The sequence below is a fragment of the Dryobates pubescens genome, chromosome Z (genome assembly GCF_014839835.1).
Source record: "Dryobates pubescens isolate bDryPub1 chromosome Z, bDryPub1.pri, whole genome shotgun sequence".
Taxonomy (NCBI): Eukaryota; Metazoa; Chordata; class Aves; order Piciformes; family Picidae; genus Dryobates; species Dryobates pubescens.
The window spans coordinates 59780322-59807776 of record NC_071657.1 but is presented as its reverse complement, the minus strand read 5'-3'; the positions used below and the strand labels follow the sequence as shown (position 1 = coordinate 59807776).

Genomic DNA, 27455 nt, shown 5'->3' with positions numbered 1-27455 from the left:
TTTATTAAGATGTTGCAAGCAGAATATATACAAATAAGTAGTATAAAGCAATTTGTTATTAGCAATTTGTGGTGGAAGGTGGTCTCACAGCTTGTTGAATTCTAATTAAACATTAGAATATTCACCATCACAGTAAGAGAGCTCAGTCTTTGATAGACAGGTAGGCATCTATGAGCAGAGGAAAGGTTGGAATAGATTCTCAGTGTTACAGACTTGGCTGTGGTACTCCACTGACCGTGGGATTGTTTTTTTTCCTTTGTCAGATGTTACATGTTTCCACACTGATGTGTTTTCTCTTGAATTGTTGACCTCCTAGTAATCACCATCTTAACAATCCTGCCACTGTTTCTTCTTATGTTCATTATCATACATGTCTCTACTCTTCAGATTTTCTCATTGCTAACCAGGTTCCGTAGATGTTTGAATAAAGATTTGTGAGCTTTGCCGTGTTAGAATTTGGCTTTGGATCTTCAGAATGGAGACATTTGAATCCCTGAAGAAGAAAAGCAAAGGCTTACAGTGTATACATGCCTTTATCATATTTTGTGTGCATGTATTTAGCATTTCCGATTCCTGCCTGTGTTTGTAAAACCCTGTAGGCAAATTTTTAGCTCCTTGTGAGTCTGGTGAGTGACTAAAGGTGAAGGGAAGTTGCCCTCTTTACAACACCACGAACTGGAGAAGGAAGCTTGTCCTTAACTCTTTTATGTTCTTTTCATCCCTTTTCCAAATTCTGTTAATTGCTTCCAAAGCCATGAACGGACCACATCTTTGAAGGTAAAATTAATTTATGAACAGCTTGTTTCCTTCTCCTCATTCGTTTGAAAAGTATACAGCATGTTGTTTAGTTCTCTTTTTTTAACAGTTTGCCATAGGGAATGTGTCCATGCCATGCATCTCTTCCCCTGGTTTTATCAAGGTTGAAGTGTAAAGAGTACAATCCAAGCTCCAAAAGAGAAATTAGAAATTGAATGAAAGCAACCACTTCTATACCTTCCATTCATGCTCAGAATAATGAGATCATAAGAAAACAGTGTGAAGTGTAGCAGTTTTTACAAGCATGGGCTTGTTACCATATATTGACATTTCTTTTGTCCTACTTTTATTAGAAATAGCTAGGATGCTGCATATACTCTTCTACTGTTGTTACACTGATAGAAAAGAAAGTTGCTTGTTCACCTCATCTACCTTGGGCTGTATAAAGATATAAAGCATTTTGCTGCTTGCTCCAGAAGAGGTTGGTGTAGCAGGAAGAATCTAGCATTTTCTTAAATGAAGTAAATTCCATGAATGAGACTTGAAAACATTATTTAACCTGCTGTCTGCATGTTCAACCTTACCATAAAAGCTTTTGCTCTTAAATTTTGGTTTTTTCGAGGAAGAGATCTTTATGTAGCAGGAGATTCCCTTACCTGAATCTTTTTTAATGTAGGAGTCTTTCCATGCAGAACTTCTATGCACAAAGAGGAGTAAATGAAGAGGATCAGTTGGGTAGCAGTCAGTATTTGTAATGAGTGCAAGCATGCATTCATGTGTGGATGCTTGCACAAAAGCATCTGATTAAAATTATGTAGTAGAATATGTTATGGAGTATATTAAAAGCTAGTGTTAGAGATGCAAGACTGTCTTCACATCACTGTCACTTGCATTTTCACTTGTTTCCTGCTGTTTCCTTTCCCAGTGCTTTGTCAGCAGATCACCAAGTTGTTTACTGATGTTGAATATTAAGACAAGCGATCTGACACTCTTCTCTTTACTTCATTACTCTAAAGTAATCAGTTGGCCCAGTTCCAAAAAGCAATTATATTGAGATAGATAATTGACCTGGGAAAAGCAGGGCTGACCCTAAACAGCTTCTCTCATTTCTTCACCCTATTTCAGCCTATTTTTTCATAAAAGTAGGATGCAGTCTTTTTCTTTTCATTAAGGCTATGAGGAAAGTCTTCTGAACCTCTCCATTCCACGCTTTGTAGGAACTTAGTGTGTCGCTCTTCCTCTTCCATTGTGGTTTTGGTTTTTTGGTCATCTGTGGAGGTTTTTTTAAATACAAAAATAATGAGCTAGTTTGGGGTAGATCTATTCTGGGTCAGTAAGCTACTAGGACTGAAACAAAACACAATATATAATAGCAAGAAGAGTATTCCCCAGATTTTTCTCAGAATTTTTTTTGTAAAGCATTAATAGTTAACACTTTTAAGACTGCCATTGTGGAATCTTGAAACAACTCTGTCACAATTGATACTATTATTTATGCTAGCTATGCAGTAGTTGTACTGAAGTCTTTCATTTCTTTCCTAGGAATCCTTTGGAGTCAACCCTTTAAAAAAAAAATATATATTATGTAAGAGAGGGAGAACAAGGAAAGTACATGCTGCTTTCATATGATAGGTGGTAGCTGCTCCCACTGCAGCCATTTGAAGGAAAGGCAAAACCATGCATCTTCCAAAGGATTGAGTGTTAGTCTTTCAGTGTCATTTATCACAGATATAGTAAGTCTCTCTGTATTCCTGTGGGAGCGTTATCATTTCTCATATTTTCATCTTAATTGGGTACATCAGAAGATAAATTCATGTGATCGTTATAATTGCATCATGAAAGTGGTGTCTTTTTAAAATACAGTATGTAAAGTTCAACACTTAAGGCAACAGTAATGATGTCTAACATTATTTGCCCCTAAATTCACAATTCAATACAAACCAGATTATGCAAACTAGTGGCAAGGTACTGGTTTTCAACATTCCTACTTGTTTTATTCTTTTAGAGCTTCCTTCTGCAGACTTCTCCAGAAATTAGCCTGTGATGTCACCTGCATTTTCAGGTCACAGAATCCCAGAATGTCAGGGGCTGGAAGGGACCTTGAAAGATCATCTAGTACAACCCCACCTACCAAGGCACAGTCACCTAGAGTAGGTCACACAAGAGCATGTCCAGCTGGGTTTTGAATGTCTCAACCAGAGACTCCACAACCTCTCTGGGCAGCCTGTTCCAGGGCTCTGTCCCCCTCACAAATTTTTAACTTGTGTTTGCATAGAACCCATTGTCCTATCATTAGACATCACTGAGAAAAGCCTGGCACCATCCTCCTGACACTCACTCTTCACATATTTATAAACATGAATGAGGTCCTACTCAGTCTCCTCCTCTCCTAACAGAATAGAATCAGCCCTTCAGCCTTTCTTCATAAGGGAGATATTCCACTCCTTTCATCATCTTTGTGGCTCTGCGCTGGACTCTTTCAAGCAGTTCCCTGTCCTCCTTGAACTGAGGGCCTCTCAGAACAAGACACAATATTCAAGATGTGGCCTCACCTTGCCAGGGCAGAATAGAGCAGCAGGATAATCTCTCTCAACCTACTCGCCACACCCCTTCTAATACACTCCAGGATGTCATTTGCCTTCTTGACCACAATGGCTATCCTTCTGTTCACCAAGACCCCCACATTCCTTTCCCCTGTGCTGCTCTTCAACCGATCAGCCCCCAGATTTTACTGGTACTAAGGATGTGACTTATCAATTGCACTTGCTAATATGAGGGAATGGAAACTTTCATTCTTGAAATCTAAAACCATTTATGTTTTGTTGGCTGGAGGAGCATTGATTGATTGTTTTTTGGTGATTTTCTTTCTGATATGCTTCTACATCTTGATTTTCAAAGAAACCTAGAGCATCACCACCTGAGAGATTTTTCAGTGCAATCCGAAACAGTCGTCTGCCAGATTCTTAAATGTTATAAATGTTCAAGCTTCAAGCTACTTCTGCAGTTTTTTCCTTACAGTACTCAAAATATAAATAAATTAAATATACTGGAATTTAGTTGACTAGATATTGGAAGAAATGATATAATTGTACAGCAAAACTCAATTTTATTATTAAACTTATGCACTAGATATCTCATGAAATCTCCATCTTTGGAGATGATCAGAGCTCAAAGGTACCAGGTCCTGGGTAGCATGAACTGAGGTTGAGCAGGAGTTAGGAACAGGTGATTTATAGATGTCCCTTCCAACCTGTATTGTTCTGTGGTGCTTATGGAACTATGAAATTACTTTTGTTAAATTAGATGTTACTAGATCTCCAATATAAATATGTAATAAGGGAGATCAATAAAGAAAAGCTGTATATATAGCCTATAAAGTGTGTGGTAAAGAGAATGATAAAAGGGAGGATGATTGTCTCTGGCTGAAAAATAAATCGACTGAAGTACACTGAAATTAAAGTAATGCAAAGTAAACCAGGTGCTGTCTGAAGTGAAATTAACAACAAAGTGGTTTTGAAGAACATCTAGCAATCAGAATTTCTGCTTGTAGACTATGAAGAGTTTGTGGTATCAAAGAGAATCTATTAGCTTTATAATCACTAGAGGAAAGGGAAGTGGAATGTTTGTTAACAGCAGAGGTGTCAAGTGGTCCTCTTGAGCAGTTACAGCCATATAAAATCCATGCTGTGCTCATGCTTTTATTCCTTCTTATTGTGAAAAAAATTGTTCTAAGTGTTTCAAAGCAATCTAATCATTGGATGTTAAAGCTGAAGTTAATGTGTATGTGGCATGTCCAGCCAATGCAGGACACAAATCATTGTACACCAACCTGTTTATCTGCTGCATGCTGAATTACGTAGTGTATATCTTGCTTAAATATGAAGCATAACATTGGTTGCACAAGACTAGGGAAGGCATTGTTAAAAGTTTAGTCATATGGACCAAGTAGTACATATAAACAGGAAAAAGTTTTGAGGTACTTGATTAAAGACTTTGCCTTGTTCTCTTAAGATGATGGAGTTCTTGATCAATTTTCAAAGAAAATTGAAAAAAAACCAAACCCAAACCTACATTTTTATTTTACAGTGTACTTGACCAGGCCAGACAGCCATACCAACCCCTGCTATTTTAGTATGCTAATGACTTTAGAGATGGATGGTATTTTAAAGTAGAATGAGAAAAACTGAGAATTTGGTTTTAAGTACATTTTTTAAAGCACCACTTAATAACTGATTCCTTGTAAAGGAAATACTAGCCACATTTGAAAGGATTATTTCACTGTATGTTTACCAAATAATAATTGTCAACAAAAATTAGGATTAATGCTGAAATGCATTTGAAAAGTCCATACTGAAAGTAAGCATTTACTGAATGAAGTTGAGCAATTGCAGTAAGTATGAAAATTTTAAGTAACAGAGCCATTAAATGCTTCCCTGTTTTCAGGTGACTTATTGTGCATCTTTAGGAGAGAGATTTGTTTCTGTATTATTGATCTAGTGCTGTTTTTTGATATCAGTCTACCTTATTTCAGAAGCTTGAAGTTGCAGTTACAAGAAGTCTTTAACACATGTTTGGAGTTAAATACCATAGATGTTAAATAATTTTTCCACTCTGATGTTTGTATCATTATATTTAAGTAGGATATCTGAGGTTTATAAGTAATATATGTGTATTGACTGATACATCAGCAAAAAAAAAAATGTGGTGTTCCTTTCTAAGAATTTCTCCTGCCTCAAAGCAGTAACAAAGATTCTGACTGGATGTACTGACCATGAATTCCTAGCCAAATCCCTCATGGTACAGTTAGTTAATCAAACACAGCAGAGTGAATGTATCTGGAGTTTCTGTAGACTTGGAGAACTCCAAGATGAGATAGTTGGAAGCTCAAGAGAATTTAAATGGTAGGGAGAACAAGTTCACTGCATGGTGTTGAACATGTCCAGAGAAGGGCAATGAGGCTGGTGAGAGGCCTTGAGCACAAGCGTTATGAGGAGAGGCTGAGGGAGCTGGGATTGTTTAGCCTTGAGAAGAGGAGGTGCAGGGGAGACCTCATTGCTCTCTACAACTACCTGAAGGGTGGTTGTAGCCAGGAAGGGGTTGGTCTCTTCTCCCAGGCAACCAGCACCAGGACAAGAGGACACAGTCTCAAGCTGAGCCAGGGGAAGTTTAGGCTTGAGGTAAGGAGAAAGTTCTTCACTGAGAGAGTCGTTCACCATTGGAATGTGCTGCCCAGGGAGGTGGTGGAGTCACCATCCCTGGATGTGTTCAAGAGGGGATTGGACGTGGCACTTGGTGCCATGGTCTAGTCATGAGGTCTGTGGTGATGGGTTGGACTTTATGATCTTTGAGGTCTCTTCCAACCTTGGTGATACTGTGATACTGTATTTGTTTTGTAAGGGGGAATCTAAAACGTTCGGTAGTGGTATGCTATTATTACTGATAGTAATCTTTTTAAGTCTGCCATTACAAAAACTGCTTCAAATTCTGTGGTTTTCCAGTGTGTCTTTGCCTCAACCACTATGCTCTGTCTGTGTGTTTAAATATACAAAATACTGCTAAATTTAGGTGATCAAAGATACTTCATTTTTCCTGCAGAGTATTTTTGTCTGATTTCTGTAGGGTTTTTTGAGACAATAATAATCCTTTTCGTCTGAAATGATACCTTTTCTAGGTTTAACCCTATTTCTGGGACGGCTCTTGCTGATGACAAAATTTGTGAATAACAGTTCTCTTGAAGGAATTGTGAATTGCATTATTACTCCTTTACAAGCATTTATTTTGAGTGTCTTGCTTAATAGATTACAGAAGTATTATTATGAGTAGGAGAAACATTTTGAGAAATACAAGAGGATGCATACTATATTAATACTAGATTTGTACTGGAGAACATGGATTTGCTTTACTGATGCAAGACTTCTGGATTTACAAGGCAGAAATCATAGAGGTAGTTCTTCCAGTGTTTATAGAGTCCATAGTAAATTTTTAGGTGATATGTATATGTTAATCTAGATATGTATGTATTAATCTGTGTTGTTGCACTTGCTTGATTCTCTGTAATTTCTCTTTTCACAGTACAAAGGATGATCGTTTCAATGTAAACATCCAACCCCCTGTTGGAGAGCTGCTTTTGCCTGTCACTATGTCAGAGAAAGACTTCAAGAAGGAGCAAGGTGAGAAATATTTCGGCAGCTTCAATAAATCTATTTGTGTGAGAAGAGGACTCTATGCTTTTCAATTAACAAGTGTACAGCAAGTGCTTCCAGTATAGCTCTTTCTGTTAGTGTCTGTTAGTATGCAGCCTGTTACTAATTATTTAATTTTAAAATATCTTCTAAAAGATGTGCATTTGTACTTGGCAGCTTTTCAGTGTGGTTTTAAAAGCGCAAAGCCCACCTTACACCCTGAAAACAGCCTTTTGGCTCAGAGAGTCTTGTTTTCCTATCATGAAGTGTGAAAGTCTTTCCTACTGTCAGTGAAGAAGAAAGTTCGAAGCAGTTTTGCATCTGCTTTTACTAGTATTTAAGCCAAGCTGTTCTGAAATAGTGTAGCTGTTCCTCAGGCACTTTGAAGATGATTTAAATTTTTTTCCTTTCAAAGATTTAACATAAAAAATGGTATTTCTTTTTGGAATACTGTTTTAGAAAGAGGACATGCTTTATATTCTTCTGCATTCTTCTAACGTTGTGTCTAAAGAATGTAGCTTAAGATGCTAGTCCAGACACAGACCTTCATGAGAGCTTTTAGCTAAAGCTAACTAGAATTTCCTAATTATTTTGTATAAAATATCAGGTCACTATGTGGGTTATATCCCAACTGGGATAGTCCATGCTACTGCCCTTAATTTGGATATGATTCTTGGATATTTTAAAGTACAAACGTATTGTATTTTGGATGTATTCAAATATAACAGTGTTGATACTCATCTTTCTCAGTGTATAGGGATTTATATGTGTAAATCTCTTCACAATGAGATGAGAATATACCCATAGGATCCTGTTCTCATTGCTGTATAAAGCTTAGAAGCTCACTCGTATTCATTAAGCAGTTAAGAACACCAGAGAGTAATGCTGTATATTGTTAATTACTGCTTTTTAGCATTTCTTGCTTTTGTATTTTTGAAGGATTAAGAAAGTAGTTCATATATTGCCTAGATCAATTCCAGTTAAGCTTATGGCTGCAGTGAAAAGTTAGGATTGTGCTTTGTCTTCTTAACCAATTGATACTTATTTGCTGTTCTTACCCTTTGCTGGCTAAAGCCTGCCTCTCTGGTTTATACCTGCTCAGCAAACCAAGGTGAGTGATTGAACGAGGCTGTGGCATATTTATTTTAAATTGTTCCCTTCTAAAAAAATTGTAGCTGAGGTTGTAGTGAGGGGAGGGCTGGTTACTATGCTTCTTGCCCCCTTCCCTCCCTGTTTTTGTATTTGCTTGCTTTGTGATATTTTGATAGAGTTTTTGTATGTTTTACTGTGACTGAGGGCTTTTTTTCCTCCTGACTGGCCATACAGAACCACGAGCACATAGAAGTGTACTTAGAGAATAGCTGTGGTCCTCTATGGAGTTGTTGCCAAAATTCTTTTTTCTTCTGCCATTTTACTTCTATGGTTGTTGATTATTTGTCTGAATAAATCTGGCAGCTGTTTGCTATGTTTAATAGAGCAGAAAGGCTACTCTGAATAAAGCTATTTGAAAATTTGTTTATATGAAGTATTTGTAAATCCATGAAGGTCTCTTGGCATTTCTGTATCGCTCGCTCTGTCTTCCTGAATTCATTCTTTGATGCAGGACTTGATGCTGGCAAATTTACCAAAGGTTTAAAAACCTTTTCTATTGCATCTTTTTTCTTAGAGCTATCAGATATTTCAGAATATTTGTAGTAATAGAGGTCTCAGTTCTAAATTTTACATGAGTATTTATTACAAATCTCTAGGAGCGGCTAATGTTTGGGGACAATTACGATGTAATTTTGCTAAATGAAAAGCCCAAATTACAGTAATAAATATGGGGCAATTTTGAAGTGGGTATATATTATTGTGTTTTGTGTTTTACTTTGATTTGTCTGTATGCTCCAAATGAATCTGATTTATATAACTTGTTTTTCACTTGTCATGCTTTTTCTTTTTCCTTTTTGTTTTTGATTTTGGACATAAGATGTTTTCAAGTGTTACACTTGGAGATGGCTTATTTTATTTGCAACCAAAATAAATAGGAAAAAAATAGTGAAGGAATGAGGAGAATATTAGAAATGCAAGATTATATTGGGGGAGAATGAGAAGAGGTATGGGGTTTAAGGATTTTTACATCTAAATTGCATGTGTAACCTAGTAAGAATGCTAAAGAGGAAATAGCATGTATTATACTGCTGTGTAGAAGCCAATTCATTGCTACATATCTTTACTCAATTACACTCTGCTGTTTTGCATTGTCTGTTACATTTGTATATGTCCATTTTCTTCCTGATGGCATAAGGAAAGAGAGACAGGTTATTGAATATTCATGGCTGTGAAGGTTATCTAGTGGTTGCAGCAGAACCTTGAAAGCTGGGTTTTTCTACACGCTGCACATGATATACTTAGCCATGCTACACCATCTTCCCCCTTTCCTCCTGAGCTGAGGAATCCTCTGGTGAGGTAATTCCCCAGAATAGCAGCTGAGTTAGTGGTTGATGTTGTGAATGACAGTTTTGAAGTGTTGGGTAAGAATTATATCGCCAAACTACTCTTTACCTTTTTGTTTAAATATTTTTACTGATCTTTAGGCCTCAGGATTTTGTAGCCTGTTTTAACATCACATCTCCATGAAAAGTCCTGTAGTAGGAATTCTGTATGAGTGTGACATGTAGTCCTGGGAACTCTGCATGAAAAATTTTACTTGCCTGCTGCTCTGAAAAATCAGCAGCAAAACTCCCCTTGCCTTAGTTCAGAAAAGGACTAGTATGGTAGCTACCATACCTTGTTACCTACCAGTGTAATTTTTCCAATTTAATTTCTTTTTATTATTAAAAATGTACACAGTTATTTCATTATATCATTTAGTTAACCCAGATTAATTGCTGCTCTGTGCTCTGACTAGAGTTTTCTTAGATTCTCATATTTCAAGCAATATTAAAGGTGACATACGATTGTTATAGCTGGATATTAATCTGAATTTTTATGAAGGTAGTTTTAAAATAGCCAGTTAGAACCACTTAAGTATAAAGACTTTTTTTTTTTTTTACATCTACAGGCACGATTTTAAATAATTTTATCATTTTTGTTTAAAAAAGTGTATACCTGGTTCACACTTAAAAAAAAAATAATTTAAAAAGCACACCTTGGTTAAGTAAATACATTGTTTACTTAATTTAATTAAGATTTATATATCCAGCTTGTCTTCCTAATAAGTAAGATCCTAATTCTTTAAATAGTTGGACATTTACTATTTTCTGGCCCTTGACTAGCACGAGCAATCATATTTGATGCCCCTTAATTAGAGCACCCTTTTTTCTTTCCAGGTTCTTTTCCACCTCAGCAATCGAGACAATACATTTGCTTACCATGCTGCTCTCCTAAGTGTTCTTTTGCATGTAAATTAATCTTGATTCAGTTTACACTGTCATGCTGAGTGGTACAAATTGCCTATAACAATAAAACAGCATGAGTTAAAAATAAAGGGGGGTGAAAAGGCAGATTGAATGTGTGCCTTACTTGATAGGATGTTACTTTGCTTTATGCCAATACATTAGTCAACGATAATGAATCTTCTGTTCTGAAAAGCATGGTTTAGTTGATTTTTTTAATTTTACTTCAATGGAGCAGTACCTTGTCTTTTATAGAACAAGTTAGACAAACCATTAATGACAAGAGTGTTAAGGTTAAATATGAAGCAATGCATTCACTTCTCTGAGTGCTATCCATCTTTCCATTTACAGGAGCTTGACAAAAGTACTGGCTTTGTACAACATTTCCCTTAATTACATGCTGCGGGAAACAGGCTTTTAACATAAACATAGTTGCATTCATTTATTCAGCATTTGCTCTTCAATAGAGCTTAATGGAGAAGGTTTAAATGCTAAATGAGTACACACATCTCTCAGCAGTGTTATGTCAGTCCCTGTGCTCTGCTTAAAAGCAGCTTTAGTCCATGTTTAGTTTTTAAAGCTTTTGCCCAGTGTTGAAGTTAAAGAAACAGAATGTTCTATGCCCAGGATAAAGCTGATCTTTATAGAAGTTGTATGCTTTTTCTTGTTCTCTTGAAGAGCTCATCGTGTTAAAAAATATCCCATTATTTACTGTTATTTACTATTTAGCTGTTCCATTCTTGCTGTGATATTTCTTACTTTATGACAGCAGCTGATGCACATTCTAGTGCATTACGATGTTGAATTTATTTCTTTTTAATTGCTGTATTAAACATCTTAGTGCCATTTTCTCCAGATGAGAACTGTATGAGCAGCCCATACCTATTAGCCTTTTAAAGACTTTTGCATTGTATTAATTGTTAATGTTATCATGGATTTCGGATGCTTCATATTTCTGCCTAAAGTACCGAGCTTCATTGTCTGCATTTTCAGCTTCTGAACAGAGTGTAAAAATACAAACACAGTGTTGAGCTATAGTTACTCTTGGGTTTTAATCAACTCAAGCATCCAGCAGATTGTCCTTCTAAACAATGGGTGTTGATAGGAGAGAAATGTGGGAGTTTTTGTTAAGATGTCCTTCTTCACTCATTTCATTTGCATCAAATGTTTGGATATAATACTGACATTTTTGTTCCTCTTTTAGTGATATGCAAATTATTTTAATCAACCAGTTTATCGTGACATTTTAGAAAGATGGATGCTAACTGAATTTTCTGTTGTGATGACTTTATCTTCATGAACCAAATTGAACCAGTGACTACTATTTGAATTTCAAGATTATTTTTACCAACTGGTTGCGAAGTTGTAATTAAATGCAGGAGTTTATGATTAAAAGATTAGAATGGAGTTTTCTGTATGGCCTTATTTAAGCAGGATGTTTCCAGATCAGTCATACTTAATAATTCATTTCTGTGTTTGTATCCTTCTTTAAAGTTATGGTGGTTTTTTTTTTTTTGGGGGGGGAAGCCATCTTAGTTCCACAGTTACGTTAGTATCATACGTACATAATTGTTTGGTTATTAGTAATTTGTTTCAAATAATAGAATGCTGCAAGTAATACATTAAACCTACTCTACTTATGTAATTTCTTATGAAATTGTTTTCTTAACAAATGTTTTAACTTTCAGTGCGAATGTGTGGGGGGGTGGGGGTGTTTAGAAGTCTTATTTTGCTTTTATGCTTAATAAGTGAGCAAATCTTTAAAGTATTCATAATTAAATACTTCATATTTCAGGGATGCTGACAGGAATGAATGAGACATCTGCTACAATAGCTGTTGCTCCACAGAACTCTACTAGACTTGTAATAATTGAGAGGGTAATGAAGGCAGCAAATCTGGGTGTAGTCCCTTCTGGTCAAGATAACATACACAGGTAAGATTACATGGAACCATCTTTTAATATGAATTTGTTAGTTCAAATGTCATCAATATTTTATAATATTGGGGGGAGAAAAATTATCCACGCTTTTAGCAGGTTAAGGCACCCAATTATACTGTAATACAGAATCCTAAGCAGATATTAACAAGCCTAAGTACTCCTCTGCTCTTTATTTATTTGTAACTGTACACAGTTATGGGGAGTTGTCCCTTCCTGGGTTTGTTTAAAAGTGAAAATTTAGCCTTTTTAAAGCATAATACTTTCAAGAGAATCTCTGGTTTTTTTTACTTCTGTTTCAATTTTTTGGAAGTAAGCGGCCTTATTCAGGTTTATCATCTGTGAGAAAGAGATTCTTTTTCCCCACAATACCTTTTGACTAATGATATCCAGACAGTTCAACATACAGCTCAATTTATTTTTGTAAGTTGGATGAAGATGTATTTTTAAATGCTGGGTGAACACTGAATTGAATATTTCCTTGTCCTTCCTATATACATATATACAAGGAAAAACAATGATCAGCCAACAAAGTCACTTGCGTTGTCAAAATTCCAAATGTTACTTGGAGATCAATCCCCTTCATCCAAAAGCTGTGGTACAGAATGTCAGTGAAATTGATATAATTGTTGGTTAATGACAGCTTTTAATGTGATTGACTCAAAATGTTTAGTCCCGTGAATATGTATGGCTTCTCACATGTGACAGGAACAAACAGGAAAATTGCCATGTGTGGGGAAATTGGGCAAAACCAAATAAAATTAGCAAGTTCTAATTGGAAGCTGTTAACCTGGCCATGGAATGAGAAAATGCATGTCTCTCTCCTAGCATTTACTAAAACTTTTTCAGAGTGTGAATTATCTCTCTTGCCCTCTGAATTTTGCTATTTCTTTTAAAGCAAAGGATATATTTTTTTCATTGAAATTTTTCTGACCATGATGGCTATCTGGAATGATGAGCCTACACAGGACAAATAACATATTTCTCTTTGTTGAATTTAGTCTTTTTTGCATCACTGAGCATTTGTATTGCATTGCATTAATATTAACCCAGCTGGATTTTCCTATGTATTTGATACGGTCAATGACAAAATTCTGTTTCACTGTAAAAACATGGTACTGCTTGTGCGATTGCAGTGAAATGATTGTCACTATTGACACCTGCTCCTCCATAAGAGAGTCCTCATTTGTGGCATCCCTGAGGGATCTATACAGCCTGCATTCTCAACATCAATTCAAAGACTAGGTGAGAGTGTCAATCAAGAGAGACTGAAGTGTCTGCAGTATACAGGTGTTCTCCATCTTTACCCTATTCATCACATGAGACTTATCACACAGGGAAGGATTGTTTGGGTGTGTAGTCTTGGAAAGGCTCCCTGAAATAATGGCTTAGTTCCTAGCTCAGCTACAGGTTTCCTGGTTGTAGATACGTTTCTGATTTGATCTTGTTTTCTTTTGCTCTGTTTTGGTTTGGGGTTTTTTGTGTTGTTATTTTGTTTGTTTGGGTTTTTTTTCTTTTTTAAAGGAGTTTGGATTTCAATTTCATGAAATAGAGTCTATGACCAGCAATAATTGAAGGTGTACTTCATGTTGGAAATCTCTTTCAGAGACAGTTATTGAAGGCATGTTCTGTTTGGGCTGAAGTGTTCAGGGTGCTTTAGAATGTGGTGAAATATTTTCCTTTTTGGGTCAAAATGGAATCTATTTATTCTGCCACGGTAGTTACAGAATAGCTTACATTTGTAACATCCGTCAGGCAAAAAATAAATTATTTATAACAGCCTAAATGGATTATCAGGAACACCCAGCAATGATGAGCACTTAGAAAATAGCCCTTAATTTGCTTCATCATAAGTAACTGAAGTTCACAGATACTATTTAGTCATAATTACACCTGTTTTTTAATGAGAACAGGAATAGAAACACTAACAAAAAGATACTGTGAGAAAATTGTTCATCTTTTAAATGGCACTATATTATCATTAAAGTAAGTTCTAGAGTGAGATTCATGAATATTTGAGATACAGATTCAAAACTACTTTGAAAACTCTGAAACAAATTACTGAAATGTATATATACATGTGTGCATATATAAATTTTAAAAATATATATATATATAGATACATGTGGATTACCCCAACTCTGCTATAAAAGTAAACAAAACCAGACTGTCTTCTTGCAAAATCTCATGGATTTGCATCCACGTTTTCTTTATGTAACAAGTACATCGTTTCAGGATGATGAAACAAATGGTCCCCTTTCGCCTTGACAAAGCTGTTACAGGTTCAATAAAAATATGTTAAAAGTGACTCTTACTTTTTGGGCTTTTCCTGCAGTTTTGTTTGCTTTGTTTGTTTCATTGCAAGTAGTATTTGAGGAAAAAAAATTATAAACAATAACTTGTTTCAGCTCATTGTGCCCTTCTGTGAGGACTACTTGAGTTCACTTCTTGGAAGGGCCTAGTACGTACCCTGTTACACAAGAAAAGACGCACTGTTTTTAAACTGACATTCTGTACAGCATGAATTATATTAATCTCTTAGTTGGTCATCCCCAACTTGAATATTACTATTAATGACAGTTAATGGCAAGAAATCGATATTGCCTGGTAATGCAATATACTCACTCAAAATGAAATTATGTAGTTTAATACAAGTGTACCTAATGGACGCAACAGGTCTCTGTTTACTTGGGTTGTTTTCGGTCTAAACATATTTGCGAGTGCATGATGAGGATGATGCCTGTTTGGTGGTACTGCTATTACTACTCCTTAAATTAATAGCTATTTAGAATTGTATTTTTACACCAAGTAAGCACACTTAAAGCAAATATAATGAAGTTTTGAAAATAAATACTTGAAACAAATATCAGCAGAGTAGCATGCAGTCACAAGAAAAAGTTAAATAAATGTAAATCTGTCAGATATATCAACTATGTATCAGTCCATATCACAGTATAGCAACACTTTCTTAAATGTCCTTTTGGGTTTTTTTCTCCTCTTTAACATCTGGTTACTGAAATTTTATATTTACTTGAAATGTAGTTATTTAACTGTTAACATTCTGCTGGATGTGGAACAAAACGTGAAATAATACAGTTGCATCTATTGTAAACTCTTTCCTGACCTGCTGTATTTGAAGTGCTACAAAAATGTTTAACTCAAGAGCCAATATATACACACACACATATATATCAGAGTACAAAGGTGAGGATTTATATTCAAATATTTGCAAAATAAATTTGCTGCACTATTTTACTTCCTTAAGTGTTGTTAACAGCTCTTCAAATGAATTTTTCACAAGCTATTAGATTCCTGGGCCTTGTAAGACTACATACAGTGCATTCTCACGCTCTTAATAGGATTTAACTATTTTATGTATTGATCCCTCTTCTTATGTTATCAAGGAGAAACATTATTTCAATTTTAAAGGATTCTGCTGAAAGCAGGAAGGTGGAATGCATTTCAAAAGAATTGTTTTAACAGGAAATGTCTCCTTCAATATGTAAACATCAGGGAAAAAATTTCGTAAAGTACTATTTGAGAAGAGTGACTAGAGTAATTGTTGCAATACACACAGTTCTGAGTGCTGTGTATAAAAGTATACTTTGAAACAAAGGGTTGAGGAGCACCTAGATGTTGACAAAGTGGTTTCAAAATGAATCAGCTAAGGCATCAAGCTTCTATCTTGTGATGCAGACCACATCTGTGGGCACCAGTTGAATATGTAAAGACAAAGATATTGAAAGAAATGTGTTTGTTCCTTAGGGAATTGAATCAGTCTGAATAACTGCATTTAGGGATCAAGTACTTTTCAGCTGAACTAAGTCTGCTGTTTGTTGTCAATCACGAAAGTCTTCCAGGAATTTTTTTATCTTCAAGATAAAAGGACGTATAATGTCCTCACATTTATTCCCTCAAAGTTCTTTCTTCTATGGACCATCATTTAAGCTCCCTGTCTCTAAATGGGCAATAACATTAATTGCTTTATATATAAAAAATAAATTCTTGGCTGTTCTCTTATTTCAAAATGTGATGATATGAAGACACTAGTCCACTCAAGTTTTTCAGTAATTTCCTTTTTAAGCAATATGAGCCTTATTTATCCAGAAATACCCTTTAAGCAAGTGTTACTGACAGAATGTGTTGCTTATTCCTCACAGCTGAATATTCTAAAAGTTCCTCGGGTCTTTCCTCTTTTATTAATTTCCAGCTTCATAACCTGATACCAGGACAGGTAATTTTTTTATTTTCTTCACTTAGAATGTAGCAAAAGACAGCAGATGGTGATAGAATGAAAAGACTAGTTGCAAACTGCACTCTTAGAGAGATTTTAATGCTCTTATCATCCTCTTGAAAGTGTCAAAATATTATCTACTATTACATAAGGCCCTCTGTCTGAAGAAGTGCTTCTGGGTCTTAGAGAGAAAATAATGGAAATACATATAGAAAGCATTTCCTTCCACTACCTATAAAACATACAGCAAAAGCTTTTAATGTGTTTGCAGAAGTATACAGTGGAAAAGTTGGTTCAGAGCTGGGCTCACAAACTGGATTATCTTCTTCACTCTTTCGCTTTCTGTTATGCTTGCATGATTCCACTGACATCACAATAGAATGTAATGCAATGAAGGATTGGGCCATCTTCATCGATAACTCTCTACCTTTCACTTCCTGAAGCATTTCTTAAATGGGATACATTGTGCTCTAGTAGATTATTTCCTGTCAATGACTGTGACTCTACAAATGATGCCAGGTAGAGCACCTTTTCCACATCTTTCATTCTTGAAGACGTTACTTGAACATTGCCTAATCAGTCAGTCAGATAAAAGTCTCAAGCTACCAAGGTGGATATGAAGAAGAAATTTTAATCAAACTCAACTTGTTTAATAATCCATTGAGCTAGTCTGTTGTCGCTATTAAATTTTGGAATGAATACACAATTAGTAACAGGAAATAGTTGGGTTAGAAAGCGATCATGGTGTCATCTACATATCTGTATGCACGTCAGGATAGCCTTAACCATTGACCAGCATTCTGAAACAAATGACAATATTAATTTCAGTCCTCTAATTTGAGATGGTCAAGTCTGTAATTTCAACAGCCCATCGTGATACAATCTGGGATTTGGGAGAAAATGAAACCTCAGCTTCTTTCAACATGGAACCCTTCATCTGCTTCCAAACAGGCATTTCACATTTCTAAATAATGAGTTTAATGGCCTTCTCCATTACACTCATGAAAGTGGTCATTCTAATAGCCATCTCTTACCATCTTGTCATAGTAAACACCTAAATTAGCAGCAAACAAGATAGCTTTAAAGCAAGAAGCACAAAACGGCACTTCTGGTCCTTGCTGGGGAAAGTATAGCTTGCTCAAGCACAACCACATTGGATGCAATGACTGTCCTGCTTCTGGAACCTCTGTTTTTAAGGACACTTGACTGCAACATGTAGATACATGTTCAGAGCTTGCATTGAAATAATCCATTGTTTAGCATACTCATGACTGAATTTTGTTAATAAACAAGTATTGAACAAGGTGTAAAATACATTCCATATGGTTTTTGGAACTTTCATTATCAATAAATTAATCAAATATTTAAAGTAATAGTTAAATTTAAAATAATTTAATATTAAATAAAAAACTTAATGTTTAAATCATGTAATATGATGGTAAACATGCTGCAATGGATGAGCACTGAAGTCCTAAAGAATGTGAAAATATCTAGACCCAGTAGAGAAACTTGCATAAAATGCTTAAAAAACAGAAATCCAAGGATCAACACTTGTTTTTCTCTAGCCATTATTCCCCACCCCATGCATCAGCCTGACAGTATGGTTGTATTCACCCCTTTTTATCATTTTGCAACCTGTCATGTCCCATTTATAGTACATTGGCAGACTGATTCTCAAAGGAAAGAGGGTTTTGTTTACAGACAATTTTGATTATCAGAGAATGGCATGCTTAGTAATCGGTTATCCTGCCCACATCTTTTTAATCCAGCAATGCTGAATGTACTGACACAATGCGTACATTTATGCAGGTATGTAAGTAGCTTTGTATTAAACAAAACACCATTGAAGAGGTCCACCTCGAAATTTTCTGTTTATGTTGTCTTCCAATTTGTACTAAATTTGGAGGAATACTGGGCAGAAAGTTGTTGATCAGCGTCCATCAGTTTACCGTATCTTAACAACTCTATCTGCTTCCAGCATGTCAGAAAGGGCTATCACCATAGTATAGAAATTGCTCAGAAATATGAATTATTACATTTGAATCCAAACATACGTTCTCAGTATCTGACAAGGAGGTTTTATAAATGCTTCTTTAAAGACCTTCTCTGCCCTATGTACACACACACACAAAAAAATCTCTCCTAAGACTTTACTAAGCAATTGGCCTGTCGAAGAGCTCAAATGAAGTGAAATCTACATCTGGCAGTAGCTCCTTTGACGCAGTTACGTGCGCTGTTATGCTTCTGTGGTTCCTTAGCCGTGGGGCTCAGTTGTCTTATTCTACAATCTTCCAGAAAGCTGCAGTGGTAGCTGAGTAGATAAACTTGTAATAGACATGCAGCCTTGACTTTGCTTCCTAATTTCTCAAGCAGGAATTAATTAGAGAACTAAATACTCTAGGCAAAACCTGGTAGCCTTTACCTGTAGGTGACAGTATTTTAAATGGAATAGTAGATCCATGCCCACAGAATTTCAGCCTTCACTGTAACCAGAAGTTTAAACTCACTGATTTTTGATAGAAGCCACTCTGGCTTTTTCAAATAAGCCCAGTTAAGCTAAACATTTCTATTTACTTTGCCCTCCAGGCCTAAAAGGCTTTCTTGTTAGTCACTATTTTTAGGTAAATATTTTTATTCCTAGAGGAAATTAAAAGATATTTTAAAATATCAAATACCCATTCAGTAGGTTCTACTTCCTTAATTTTTTCATCAGATCACAATGGTCCAAAAGCTCAACATTTTCCTCCTAATAACAAAAGGACCCTGTATGTATTAGTACACTTTTCATATCATATTAGTTATCCTATATTATTATGAACTGGCACAAAACATTTGATCAGGAGAATACCTACCTATGATATAATTTCAAGGCCCTTAACATGTTAAATATATATGATTGTTTAGGAAGCTTGCATATGAGTTGCAACATCTAAAACAACTTGAAGAAATTAAATTTAAGCTTAACATTAAAAGTATATGAATAACTCAGGCGGTTAATCAAAATAGATTGTTACTATCCCAGTTTATTTGCTGTCCACTAGAGGACAGCACTGCTTTTGTATCTGAATACTGTAAAATGAAAATAAGTGCAGCATTTTCTTTGAAAAACAGGCACAAACCTTCTGAACCAGCTGTTTAAACAGAAAACATTTAACACTTAGAAGGCTAACTGAACAGAAGCATATCTTTGATTTAAAGACTTCTGAGCAAGATTAATATTTTAATATATTTCTGCAAGATAGCCTACTTTCTAGAATTAAATAATTTTTCTGCAAGATAAAATTTATAGCCTATTTTTTAAATTAACTATTTGTAATTCTCAAATACTTCTGTTAAATGCCTGATATTTTAAGAAAATATAAAAAGATTAGATTATAAAAATAGTTCAAATATTACAATTGTCAATTTGTAGGTTTGAGGACCAAATTTTCCAATTAAAGCTTTTAGAATATTATACCTACATATAAAAATGCTGAAGATTTTGTACTAAAGGTAAATTTGGAGGGTGATTAAAAAGTTCATGTGGCATCTTTTTGAACATGGAAGTAGTTCTGTGTATTGGACAATAAGCTCAGAAGACTCACTTGCATTCCTGTATTTTTGTTGGAGGAAGAGTGCAATTTGCTTACTGGCAACTGAAAACAAACTCTTGACAGTAAAACTGGTGAGATTATCATGCCGATGTTTTACAGGTTTATGATTTTATTAAGTCTCAGTGTTGTAATGGATTAGGTATGTTGAACAATTTAAGGTAGTATTGAAATAACATGAAACATACTAGGGAGGGAACATCAAATTATCATAATACTGGTTTTAAGGTAAATATAAAATTTTACTAATAATATGTCAAATGATGGGGGTTTGTGAGAAGGTAAAATAATCAGATTCATTCAAGATGCTTCTTTCTGTGAGTATTTATCTGCTTAGGTTTTAGTATTAGGCTTACTGTATCCCCATCTCAGAGCTAATACACAGTAATCCTATTCCAAATACTTCTTTTTTGTGCTCTAAGGCATATTCAGAGAATGACTACAAGTAATTACTAATTTAGCCAATTTTTTTATATTAAATGTTAATTACAAAGTCAAAGCTATATGTAGAAAGAATTTATCACAGTCAGTGAAGATTCAGAGTACTGAAACTGAATAGTTTTGTTGTCCAGAGGATACTCTGCAAGGTACTTCATAGTTGTTTATTTTCACATTTACAAGATGAAGACTAATTCACAGCAGTAGTTTTTTTTCACAGCAGTAGTTTTTCCCCTTTGAATATATTCATTGCATAACTTGATTACACATTTGTCAACTTTGGACTAATTATTTTTCTACAGCTAGGGCAGGGCATTGCATCTTCTGATCGTCTTTCTTACTAATAGGATTCTGTCTGCTTCAGCAGGCAGTAATTGAAGGCTTTGTATACAAGATTTAAAGAAAGGGCAGGGAGAAAAAGAGAAAGAAGAAAAAAAAAACTTTTAGCTTCCATGTGCCGTTGTTACTGTTTCTGTTTAGCATTAGAACAGGAGGGGGAAAAAAAAAGTTTAGCTTGACTAGAAAAATAAAAGAGGAGGAAGAGTGCTTGATGAAGAGAAGGTTTTAGTGCTGTTGAATTAATTGTAAAAATCTCTGCTCTGATAGTGAATGTTCAGGTGTAAATTAACTTTGTCAAATGCTGAATTTTAAAGAGCAGATTTTGAGTGAGTTACTCTGCTGTCTGTTAACTGGCATGGAATTTTCATAAGCTTTCTCCACAAAATTGCCTCTCCTGTATATTGTTAGCTATATTCTGTCTACAAATAAAGGGAAAATAACTGCTATTTTGTAGCTAGCCCCCAGTCATCATTTAAAAAAAAAAAAAAGTTTTGGCAAATGCTGTAGTATTTGATACTCTTTATATCACCTAAAAATATTTCTGTGTGACGGTGATTAGCGAGTCTTACATGGAAAGTGACCAAGAATATGAATTTGTTTTTTAACCCTTGAAAGACAAAATACTTTCTAAAAATATGAAGTAGTTTATTGATGTTGTCTTAGAATTTGATTCTTAATAAATATTTAATTACCTACTGACAGGTACAATATTTATGTAAAAATAAGCTGTGAACTCCTTTTTTTTGCATGTCACACAGCCTCAGAATATTTAATGTTCCCTTTAAAGGAAAAAAGAAACTTGGGGGGAAAAACAGAATATGTAGATATATCTCAGATTGTTGTATTTCTAATTTGTCTTGATTTTTTAAATAAGGAAAGTATTAGCAGCTCCAAATATTCTGATATATTTTTAATGATGTTAAATCAGGTTTAGAATTAATATTATCACAGAAATGAAAATTGGAAAATAACTGCAGTATGTCAGAAACAGACATCATGAAACTGTTAGTAAAGACTTGTTTGGTTTTATGAATGGCATACTAATTTACTTTGGTTTTTTGTAGTTGCTGATGCATCCTTTGTTGCAGCAGAACTATGCTCATAATATACCTTACCTTAAGAGTTGTCCATAGGACAAATTCTTTCTTATGGACCTACAAACAATCAATTTACCAGCTAGATTTTAATGTACTGCAGCGCGGTTCCTAAAGCTTGTTTCAGTCTGAATTCTGGTTGGTTTTATTACCTTTTTTCTTTTTTTTTTTTTTTTAATTCAAATTCTATCCTTTAAGGCAACATGAACTTTCAAAAAAAAAAGTGAAAAATAATTACTGGCCTTGTGGGGAAAATAGACATTTCTCACAAATTATAAATAGCTACATAGTGATGATTAATTTTTGCCGCTGAAAGATTTTGGTGCCCTTTTTTTTTTTTTTTTTTTTTCCCCCCTCCTCCCCTATTTATTTATTTATTACTTTCTGTTCTAAGTATTTAGTTGAGCACAATATGATTTTTGAAAAATCTGTGTGGGCTTATGGTGCCAGTAAGCATGTAAAACAAACAACCACCCACTAGCTATTAACCAAATTATTCAATGACATATTTAAAGCATCTAAATAATTAGCAGATAACTTGTTCTGCTAGTGTCTTTTAACCAAAAGTCAACTGCTTCATCCTTTTAAAACTGTGACTTCACAAGTTATATAAGTGTTATTTATGTTGTAATTCTCTTTAGAAACAAAAATTATCTCCCCTGTTTTAAGGAACAGATTTCTGTTTCTGAAGTTCAAAAGCAGTGGTAAACCCATTGTGTGGTTGTTCTTCTATACATCTTTCTTTAATGGTGAAATATGTCACATTGTCCTATTCCCTTTTTGTATTTCCACTAAGTGATTCCTGATCAGTGACCGATGATGTAAACCAATTAGCCACTGCTAGTTACACATAGTAACACCATGTGTAAAATTATTCGAGTATCAGGTCCTTTGCATCTTGCAAACCATATACAAACTCACATTTCATTGATTTTGCATGTGTTGTTCAGAGGTATGGAAAAGTACTATTGATCTTCTTTGTGGTTTTGTAAATCCACGTGTAAAACTACCAGCGCAAAACACCTCTCTGATGCTTTGCTCCACCTAGGCTTTCACAGAATGCTGACTTTGTATCACTTTCAGGTTTTAATAAAAGAGGTAAAATCAAGCCTCCGGGCAATGAAACACAGCAGGAGAGCCAGCTAACCAACCTATTTATGTTCGTACTCTGACATAATCTGCTTCTGTGTTGTCCCAAGACACAACTGTTAAGTAAATAAAGTGACTAATAAGACTATTGTTTCTATAATTATCCCCCTGTCAAAATCAACAGGAGAAATAGTGATCTCTTCTACATCACAGTGCAAAAGGATTAAATCATTGATATACCTAGCTAAGTAGATCATTTTAACAGTAGTAAAGTTGGTTTAGAACCACCTATTAAAAGGAGAGGTCTTTGAATGTATCTGTAATCTGGACAAAAGAAATAAATTGACTTGTGATGGGTGACATTAGAGAAGTGCCTCATATTTCCTTAATTAGTATAATTTGTTATGAGATTTTGATGTGCTTAGTTTAAAAAGAAAAAAGACAAAAATTACTTCTCGTTTAAAGAGAACCTGCTTCCTGATTAAGTGGCTAATATTTTAATTAAGTCTGGAGTGAAGTTTTTTGAGTATCTCCTGATAAACTCTCTCCTTTATGTGGATGGTAATTAAACAGATCCCCAAGGGCTCGGGTAGGCGCTTTGCAAGGCCCATGCTAATTGTCAGACATGAGACACTGACCAGTTGGTTTGCTCTTGAATAGCCCACAGCGTGCTGTCAGCCCAGCAGTTTGATTTTTCTGTATTGTGAGCTGTTGTCAGGGCTAACTGGGTCCTATTGTGGCTGAAGATGTTGCGCAAATTGAGGCAGATGGCTCTGATTCAGACACGTGTCATTCAGAAAGAGGAGAGGAGATTGGCCCTGCAAAGTGGGGTCAGACTGGGTCACAGACCTGCTCTACACTTGTTAGTGTTTTCAAAAGCCCATGTGCAGCAACTTTGTTGTTGTCAAGTAACCAAGGGATGGCGGGGGTAGAGGGGTGTGCAAGGGGAGGGAGCGAGGGAAGAAAAGACCGAAAAAAGCATGGTATACTTCTTGTGGAAGATGAGGCGATGGCCCATCATCTTCCTTCATCTCTTGAGCCTGGCTGTGCATGCAGAATGAATTAACAGGATTGACAGAAGTTCATTGTGCCTAAAATCGCTTTTCAGTCAATTGTGGTACTTAAAAGGCTAGTTTTGCTTTTAATTCCATGTAATTAGTGGATTCTTCATGTCTTGGAATTTAGTAATGGTACATTAGTACAAACTTTTTTTTATCTGAATGGCTGGTTCGGGTTTTATTTACTTTGTAAGATATTTTGGGTGTGGTTTGTTGTTGTTGGTTTTGGGGTTTATTATGAAATATTTAGAAATACTTGTCACATTTGCAGGATTAAATATTCTGGAGATAAATTCACAGCTGGAATTTATTTAGTGTCTTGCTGTTATCTTAATTTCAAACGTTTGTGTTGGATTTTTTTTTTAACTAACAACTTTCAGTTTGAATTAATTCCCAGGATAGCAGGAGAGCTTTTCTGAAAGTATGACATTTTGGCTTTTTGAAAGGATTGTACTACATTTGTCATGGCTGTGTTTTCTTTAGGGCACCAAATAATAATGATGGTTATCCATGGAAAACTCTGTACAGCTGAATTAAGTTTGCCAGTGAACACAAGTGTTGTAGATGACATGAAGAATCAGAATTTATGTAAATTATTTAAACAGTGTTTAGCTTGTACTATTAAATACACAGTTTTGCATTTTGATGCCTTTTTGTCCTTCTTAAATGCAAAAAATATTTACACAATGATGAACAAAACCTTTCTGAAAGATTTGTGAAGTTTTTTTATGATATATCCCCTGAAATGCATTAAAGAAATTGGAAGCATTTTATTATATTTGAGCTCATTTAACTTTTGCAGAAAGACACATTAGCAGTCTTTGACCTTAGGATGCTCACTGATTTTTCTTTCTTTGGGTGTTTTTTTTTTTTCCTTTTTTATTTCTCCTATCCCCTCCAGGTTTGCAGCTAAGACTGTGCACAGTGGGTCACTGATGCTAGTCACGGTGGAGCTGAAGGAGAATTCTACAGCACAGCTCGTCATAAACACTGAGAAAACTGTGATTGGTTCTGTTCTTCTGCGGGAGCTGAAGCCTGTCCTGTCCCAGGGGTAACCTGCTTACATCTGGACTTCAGAATCTGGCACACAACAAAAGTGCCTGGCATCCACTACTGCTGCCTTTCATTTATAATAATAGCCCTTCCATCTGGCAGTGGGGGAAGAATACACTCTTGACATTCTTGTCTTCTGTTTTAGAATGCTTGTGTGTATCTATCATGTATGCAAGTCCTTTCCTTTTTTTTTCTGCTTGCTAACCAAAGAACATCATATATTTCACTGGCAGTTTTATGTTCTTTTAAATGTATTTCCCATTTGTTCTACCCTAGTCCTTCCTTCTCTGCTCCCTTCCCCCCACTACCTTACTTCTCTGTAGGTTTTTCCCACTGTAGTGGACAAATACTAGATAATGCCGTTCAAGGGAAATCATACTGTTTGAAATCTGAGTTTAAATGGCAGATGGGTTCAGCAACATATACAGCAACTACATAGTTCGGGTTTTGTTGCGTAAGTGTGAAAGTACAGTAGGGTACAGCAAAATGGTGCTTGCTTTCATGGAAATGCATGTAAACCTGAACTCATCTATTAAGATGCCATTTTCTCAAATACTTCTGTTAAGATCCCAATAAAGTAGCGCTATGAGCAGAGCTTCCCTCTTTCTTCTTTTGGTAGAGCTGATAAAGATGGTTTCCAGTATTGTGCATAAGTGGTTAAGTGAAGGAATTTCTAACAAGGTTGGACACTACATATGCATCAGCAGACAGTTCTTGCAGAGGCAGCCAGTGTTTGTGCTCATCTTGTAATTGTGTGCTGTGCAGTTACATTTTCATTAATAATCAAAGCCAGTAACTGCCTATTTGCAAACTGACCTATTCATAAAATACTGTCTGAATTATTAGAAAATAGTATCATACGAAATACTGATCATTAGATTATTGTGGCAAGTAATGTCATCTAGCTTAATAAAGTATTCATATCTTTGGTAAACTGAGATTAAGTTTCCCACCTGTCCCTAAATGAGGCATTGAGACAAGAAGTTGTTCATGGCCGTATCTGCTGAACTAGGACTGAGAAGACCCGAGCGGAGTGTATGTTTTTTGACACCCGTTTTCTGCCTGTAGCCTGATTATAACTGATTTGATCTTCCCTTCACATTCTGGGTGCATGGTAGGAGTGCAAATTCTGACCTTCATCATTTCATCTCAGTTCTCATTTCCAAATGGTTTTTCCTAGTTACTCATGGCTTAGCTACAGATGTGTTTGTGACAAAGAAGATATTTGGACAACAGAACCGTTGTTGTATCTACCCTTGCACAGTCCTTTGAAGCTAAGTGGTGCTGTTTTGGTTTAACTTTCTGAACAATAGTAAAAACCACTTCATCAGAAGTGCTGCATTACTGCACACTGGAAAATTCTTCTAAAATTTGCTACTAAAATCTGGCGAACCTTAATTTTTGGCAAATTCTAAGAGGGACTTGTTTTTTATATATATATAAGTTTCACTCCTGTGAGAAATGCAGTTCCATGTTTTACTAGCACCCAATGTATACTGGTGTTACTCAGATACAGAAAAAATAATCTAATGCCCTCAACAGAAATGCACATGTTCTTAATTAACATTTACATTATTTTATGAAGTTTGAGTCCTGCAGTAAGTTTTTTCTTGAATTAGATTTTTCCAAGTGGGATGTAAAAGTTATTCAGACAGATGAAAAACTACTCATTGTAGAAAATACCAGTATCTCAGGGAAAATGCAGATTGGTCTAGATGGTATGTTATGTTAAGACTCAGTGGGAAGGTGGTGAGAGAAAGGCGTGAACTATACCTGCTGAGAAAAGGCTGACCTGCAAACCTTCACTATAGTTGTAAAGGAGAAAACAAAAAATGTTTCTTTTACTGCACTGTAAGTCAAAGGAAAACATACTAATGATGTGTAAGTCAGACCCATTGCTGAGTAATTTCAGCCTCCCTGGTGTACTTTATACACTGCGATAAGGAAGCTCAGAAGCATGTATAGTAAGGATGCTTGGGGTATGTCTGGTATTCATTTACGTTTTTCAACACTTTGTGACTTGGTCCAGTGGTTCATAACTCTTGAAGCAGGTATCTAGACTGACATTGTGGCTTGAAAATTCATGCATGCAATAAAGCTCAGTTCTTCAGGAGCCTAAACAAAAGCAGATGTACATTAAATTAATAGCGGATGTTGCACTCGGTGATAATTCAGACAGTTAGTACTTAAAAATAGTTCCTTGAGTTTGCTATGTATCACTTTTGTTCATTTTCTTCTGTAGTTTTCACATTTTATAGAGGCATATGTTGGAGGTTGTTAGGATATGAAGTAGGTGCCTAATTTAAAT

At 35.4% G+C, this 27455-nt stretch overlaps 1 protein-coding gene across 2 annotated transcripts in view; it reads left to right on the top strand.

Moving 5' to 3' along the window:
• Positions 1–25554, top strand: part of AP3B1 (adaptor related protein complex 3 subunit beta 1) — a 163113-nt gene extending 137559 nt beyond the window's left edge. For both annotated transcript variants that reach the window (XM_054178198.1, XM_054178197.1), the window contains exons 25-27: positions 6829–6926; positions 12111–12249; positions 24996–25554. In XM_054178198.1, coding sequence (XP_054034173.1) covers positions 6829–6926; positions 12111–12249; positions 24996–25149 — 391 coding nt within the window. In that variant the 3' untranslated portion in view covers positions 25150–25554. The remainder of the gene's footprint in view (positions 1–6828; positions 6927–12110; positions 12250–24995) is intronic.
• The last annotated feature ends 1901 nt before the right edge of the window (positions 25555–27455 follow it).